Source organism: Phoca vitulina, unplaced genomic scaffold (assembly GCF_004348235.1).
Source record: "Phoca vitulina isolate PV1807 unplaced genomic scaffold, GSC_HSeal_1.0 scaffold96, whole genome shotgun sequence".
NCBI classification, from domain to species: domain Eukaryota; kingdom Metazoa; phylum Chordata; class Mammalia; order Carnivora; family Phocidae; genus Phoca; species Phoca vitulina.
This window is the reverse complement of record NW_022589799.1, coordinates 2389282-2396035: the sequence shown is the minus strand read 5'-3', so window position 1 is coordinate 2396035 and position 6754 is coordinate 2389282. Positions and strand designations below refer to the sequence as shown.

At 39.8% G+C, this 6754-nt stretch overlaps 1 protein-coding gene across 2 annotated transcripts in view; it reads left to right on the top strand.

Moving 5' to 3' along the window:
* Window positions 1–3833: 3833 nt before the first annotated feature.
* Window positions 3834–6754, top strand: part of VPS45 (vacuolar protein sorting 45 homolog) — a 66937-nt gene continuing 64016 nt past the window's right edge. The window contains exons 1-2 of one of the 2 annotated variants that reach the window (XM_032397036.1): window positions 3834–5347; window positions 6187–6321. In XM_032397036.1, coding sequence (XP_032252927.1) covers window positions 5255–5347; window positions 6187–6321 — 228 coding nt within the window. In that variant the 5' untranslated portion in view covers window positions 3834–5254. The remainder of the gene's footprint in view (window positions 5348–6186; window positions 6322–6754) is intronic. The other variant, XM_032397035.1, reaches the window with a different exon arrangement.

The window sequence follows — 6754 nt, the reverse complement described above, 5'->3', positions numbered from 1 at the left end:
TCATGCTCTCTGTCTCTCATTCTCTCTCTCCCAAATAAATAAAATCTTTAAAAAAAAAATTTTTTTTTAAAAAGGTGATTGCTTTTATTTATTAATATTATTACGAGATAGGACACCTGGGTGGCTCAGTCAGTTGACCGCTGGGCTCTTGATTTTGGCTCAGGTCATGATCTCAGGGTCGTGGGATTGAGCCCTGAGTTGGGCTCCGGGCTTAGTGTGGAGTCAGATTGTCCCTCTCCCTCTGCTCCTCGCCCCCCCACTAATAAATAAACAAAAATTTTTAAAAATATATTAAGAGAAATCCTGAATAAACTCCTACATTAAATTTGTTTCAAATAGATGTATAAACAAAATATTTTGTATCTTTTTTTTTTTTTTTAAAGATTTTATTTATTTATTTAATTGACAGAGAGAGAGAGAGACAGCGAGAGAGGGAACACAAGCAGGGGGAGTGGGAGAGGGAGAAGCAGGCTTCCTGCGGAGCAGGGAGCCCGATGCGGGGCTCGATCCCAGGACCCTGGGATCATGACCTGAGCCGAAGGCAGTCGCTTAACCGACTGAGCCACCCAGGCGCCCCTTGTATCTTATTTTTTAACACTATTCTTTCTAGTGAAGAAAAACAAGTAATCCTGATCAAATGCTTGATCAAGTCAATAATGAGCCATTTCTAAAGGAATTGTTTCAATATAAAAATATAATTAAAATTCCTTTACCACTAAGAAATTTAAGGATTTATAAGAACATGTATTTTCTGATACTTACTTAACATGGCTTGCCTATTCTCTTGAAACATCTAAATGTTAAAAATAATTTCATCACATTTCATGGTCATTTATGTTTCTAACAGAGAGAGTAACTCAAGAACAGCATTATGATCATAAAAGAGATCTTAGCAAAATTCTAGTTCCATCTTTTTTTTGAAATAAGAACTTATGCATCTCATTAACATTACAATTCTGAATTCATTTCAGAAGTGAATTTTAATAATTTCTCAGGGAGGCAAGCACATGAAAATGTATTTGTTCATTGCTATTTTACCTTCATTTCTTTCTTCTCTGATGTTCTTCCCTTTTTTTTTTTAATGGGAGTATCGTTGACACACATTACATTATTTCCAGGTGAACAACATAGTGAATCAACATGTCTATACCTTATGCTATGCTCACCACAAGCACAGCTACCATCTGTGTGTCAAGTAATTTTTTTTAAAGATTTTATTTATTTATTTTAGAGAGAGAGAGAGAGATATCACAAGCAGGGGGAGTGGCAGAGGGAGAGGGAGAAGCTGGCTCCCGGATGAGCAGGGAGCCCGATGCGGGGCTCAATCCCAGGACCCTGGGATCATGACCTGAGCCAAAGGCAGACGCTTAACCGACTGAGCCACCCAGGCGCCCCTGTGTGTCAAGTATTTTTATACTCAGTTTGTAGGTGGGGAAACCTATAAACAGTAAAACTTAAAACCGTTAAAAATACTCACGAAGAAAAAGTAACTAAAGCTAGGCTAACAACTACACGTATTATCTCACTTAATGCTCATCCCAGCCTGAGGTAGATGTTATTTTCTCCATCTACAAATGAGGAAACTGAGGCACTGAGTGGTTATGTAACTTGCCAAAGTCCTGCAGCTAGGATTCAGCAGAATCCATACCAGGTTGCCTGATTTCAGAGGCTGCACTCTCAACCTCTACATATCCTTCCTACTACTTAAAAGTAATTTTCTTAAATATCCATGAGTCTGACATAAATAAATGATTGAATAAATTTTAAAATGGGGGGGGGAGAGTATAGCTCTTTTTTACAGAGGAATTCCAAACAATAACTGCAGAAGAAATGAGAAAAATAATTACCATCAGGTAAACACCAATGGTTGCAGGCAAGACCCATCAATGGATTCCAGTTAAAATTAGTAGGTATAACAAGTACGATGAAGAAATAGGACATTTGCAGCACATCAAGGAATCTCTCCCTGTGATATTTTTATTTATTTTTGCTTTAGGTATACATTTTTTAATTGAAGTATAATTAACATACAATGTTGCATTAGTTTCAGGTGTACAACATATTGATTCAACAATTCTATACATTCCTCAACCCTCATAACGATAAGAATCACCGTCTGTCACCATACAACATTATTACGATATTGTTGACTATATTCTTTATGCTATACTTTTCATCTCCGTGACTTGTTTATTTTATAACTGGAAGTTTTTACCTCTTAATCCCCTTTATCTATTTGCATATATTAATTACAAGGAGAAAAATAGTTTTACAGTGGAGAAACCCACAGACACCACCTATCCAAGTGATCAAAGTTAGTATCACCATCAGAAAGATGAAACCACCCAAACTACTGAACGTGCAGACAGAACCCTTCATGCAAATAATTTTTACTTAATGGTTTAAAGCAATTCATTGTTTTTGCTACCATAAAGTTCAGTATTAAACCACCAACTGTGACAAAAGCTTAACAAACTGTTTGATTTGAGGTTGGGTAATCACTAAGCCTCTGAAGGAACTTGAAGCATATTTTTCCTAAGTTTTACCTCTGTGAAAAATATATGGTTTACAAATTATGAAGGAGCAGCCCAATTCTTCCCATCGACACTTCTATTATTATATAGTAATGCAAGATAAACATATTATAGAAATTATATTCAGAAACTGTAGTTTACAGATTCTGAAATTGATTATATTTTAAGATTTTCTTGTCAAAGAGGAATAAAATATGTCGTATGTAAAAAATAAGCTAAAATATCTACCTTTTGATTTTTTTAAAAAAGATTTTACTTATTTATTTGCCAGAGAGAAAGAGCAAGCACAAGCATGGCGAGCGGCAGGCAGAGGGAGAAGCATGTTCCCCGCTGAGTGAGGAGCTGGACATGGGACTTGATTCCAGGACTCCGAGATCATGACCTGAGCCGAAGGCAGACGCTTAACCGACTGAGTCACCCAGGTTTCTGTACCTCTTGATTTTAAATAATTAAAGCTGAGGGGCACCTAGGTGGCTCAGTCGGTTAAGCGTGGGCCTTTGGCTCAGGTCATGATCCTAGGGTCCTGAGATAGAGCCCTCGAGGTGGGCTCCCTGCTCAGCTGGGAGCCTGCTTCTCCCTCTCCCACTCCTAGCACTCGTGCTCTCTCTCACTCTCTCTCAAATAAATAAAATCTTTAAAAATAAACAAATAAGGTTGCTATTTACTGAGCATTTAGTATGTGCCAGGCACATTTTTTCTGCACATTATTTCATTTATTTCTCACAATAGGCTTGCAAACTTTAGGACTATCACAGCATTCTTTAAATTATAACTATTTTGTACAGAATGTTTACATTCTGCATCTTATCAACATACAAAATATCACTGCCACTGACATCAATGGAACTTCATGGGCAATGGAGTGAATTACTAAGCCTTGTCAAAATAGGCATTTTCCTTCTCCTCTAAAATGTTATAATTGTCCAACTATAAATAAAAGTATTATTTACATATTGATTACTGTCTAAAAAAGCACAAATTTCATAGAAAAGACTTTCTCTCCTTGTTTTTTCTAAAAAATGCATAAAGTGGAAAACAATCTTATACTGAAGTCTAAATGAGGTGAATTTTCAAATATTGATAACTTACAGGATTTGCAGGTATTTCACTGGTTCATTGTGTTCTGTATTTTAAATTGTAATGTATTTTAAATATATTAATATATTTTAAATCTTAAGTAACATTTTAAGTTAATAATAGAATTTTATATAAATTAGATTTTTCTCACGTGTATCCATTTAAAGTTCACATTTTCATTTTAATATAACTTTTCTTTCAAAACATAATTCAAAAATTGATAAAAAGCCCAATGGGAAGTTTTATTTACATGGTAGAAAAACTGAAAAGAAAATAAACACATTCCTCACAATTTCAGAGGTGACAAAAATCTACGATAGGTGGCTTCTGAGCTCCCTTAAAGGACCTGATAATTGTATATAAAGTTTTATAAAGTAATCTTAATAGCCAGTTTAACGTTAACGTGCTCTGGGTCTAGTTTTAATTGTGTACTTCTTAAAATATAACGAAAGAATGATTTGGTAATGTTGAACCTATTGATTAAAGTGACCCCAACAAACACTGGTCACTATTTTTGTGGAAATATTTACAAGCAATTGTAGTTGCTGATTTCTTGCAGTTGTTTCTTATTATCTTCCTGATTTTTCAATTCCCTAACGTAAAGGTGTGGGAAAACTAACATTTCCCCTCCTTTTCGAGAAATGGCATAAAGGAGAGAAGACCTTTGGGGTATTAAACACAAATGCAAACATTTAGAAGTTGATGGTTTTAAGACTCATTTTGTGGCTAAGTTTTTGTTGTTTCTTAAATCAAAATTTGTGAGTTTTCCCTTAAAATCCCCACGCTACTTTGCTTTAGCCCCACCGGATACGTGCCCCCTACCCATTTCTGACTAACTGGGCTCCTGCCCAAAGTTTCAGCGCCGCGGGTCCCTCGTACCCGCTCAGCGGGAGCCCGCGGAGTCCGGTCGCCCGGGGCACCAAACCCGGGGTCCCTCACGCGCCCTGCGAGTCCCAGCTGCCGACTCAGCTCCCCGCCCTCCCGGGGAGCGGATCTGAGGCCGCTCCCAAAACATCCCTCAAGGGCATTCAGAAAACCAATTCGGGCCTCACTGTCCTCGCCTTGTCAATGACACGATGAAGCGGGGGAGGACGAATCTCGACCATTTCTTAGCAAATACCTTCCCGAGCGGCCGGGAGCCATCACGCCAGCTCTCTTCCCTTAATCCTTCACTTGCCACCCAAGAAAGTGTTAATGGCAAATAGTGACCACGGCTACACTCTGCGGTTCTTGCCTCCAAGCCAGCCTGATGCCAAGTTCCTCCACGCCGCGAGCGGCTACTCTCTCCCCTAGCCAGCAGGAGAGGCTTTCGGGGGCAGCCGGGGCACCCCGGACCCACGGCCCGCCGGGGTTTGAGTCCAGGCCTCAAACACCTCCAGGCTGGACGTGGGTAGAGAATCACTTCCGAGCGTTGCGACCCGGGGTGGGTCTCAGCCGGACTTTTCCATTCAGCCGGGAGGCTCGGTCGCCGGCTCCGCGCAGCGGAACTACAACTCCCGGCACCGTAGGAGCTGCCCGGACTTCCGGAAGCCGAAGCCGGGCGGGGAGGAAGCCGCTGAGACCCGGCCAAAAGGCCGGGGGTTAATTTAGCAAGAGAAAAGGGGGCGGGAAGGGCTGTAGGGTTAACCTGTCAATTCGCCACCATGAACGTGGTTTTTGCTGTGAAACAGTACGTTTCCAAAATGATAGAGGACAGCGGACCGGGTATGAAAGTACTCCTCATGGATAAAGAGACGGTGAGTTTGCTTTTGCTCGGTATTTTGTTTGTGAGGGAACTCTCCCTCCCTTATAATAGCTACTCCCACTCCACTGTAAGATTTGGTATTTAATTAAAGATTTTGAAGCGAGGGTCAGTTCTGTGTGGAACTGAGAGGTGGTATAAAGCTTGTCTAGCAGGTTTTCAGTGTAAATGGCTCTAACTACCACCAGAGCTTTCTTCTACCCGGAACAATTTATTGGAATCAGAAGTCCTTTTCTAAATGTCTTTGGCAAGAAATAATATGTGAGACAGAACATTTGGAAGACTTTTATTTCCAGTCACCGTTGTGTTTTTAAAATAAAGCTGTTAGTGCTCAAGCTGAGATAACAGATTATTATTTGTTGGTCACAGATTTATTTAAAAAAAAACCACTCTGGGGCGCCTGGGTGGCTCAGATGGTTGGGCGTCTGCCTTCGGCTCAGGTCATGATCCCAGGGTCCTGGGATCGAGTCCCACATCGGGCTCCCTGCTCCTTGGGAGCCTGCTTCTCCCTCTGCCTCTCTCTCTCTCTGTGTCTCTCATGAATAAATAAATAAAATCTTAAAAAAAAAATTAAAAAAAAAAATAAAAAAAAACCACTCTAAGGTGATGGAAAAAATTTCTTTTTGAAATTTATGGATTGTCTGTGTTCAGAGAGAACATGCTTTTCATCCTGGTACATTACCTACATGTTCTGGATGCTCAGTAAATGTTACATATGTTAATATTTACATTATCCAGCTAAGTATTAATGAAAAAAATTTAAGTCTTAGTTGTTGCTGATTGTTTATATTATTTTTGACTAGCATAATATTAGTTAAATCTTTTTCTTTACAGACTGGCATAGTGAGTATGGTATACACACAATCAGAGATTCTTCAGAAAGAAGTGTACCTTTTTGAACGCATTGATTCTCAAAATCGAGAGATCATGAAACACCTGAAAGCAATTTGTTTTCTTCGTCCTACGAAGGTACGTACTGAGCTGTCATTTGCCCAGGCAAATACAGAACACTCTGATATGAAAGCATTAAGAAAGCAAAATAAGGGGCGCCTGGGTGGCTCAGTCGTTAAGCGTCTGCCTTCGGCTCAGGTCATGATCTCAGGGTTCTGGGATCAAGCCCCGCATCGGGCTCCCTGCTCAGCGGGAAGCCTGCTTCTCCCTCTCCCACTCCCCCCGCTTGTGTTCCCTCTCTTGCTGTGTCTCTCTCTGTCAAATAAATAAAATCTTAAAAAAAAAAAAAAAAAAGCAAAATAAATTTGTATTATCATTTATGGCATCATAATTAACCTGGTTCATCAGAGTTATAACCTTGATTCTCCTGCTTTCCACATCTCAGTTTATTCCTTACAGTTTTTCCTCCAAGATGCCTTTTAGGTTCCCAGCTACTTCCCAAGCCACTAAC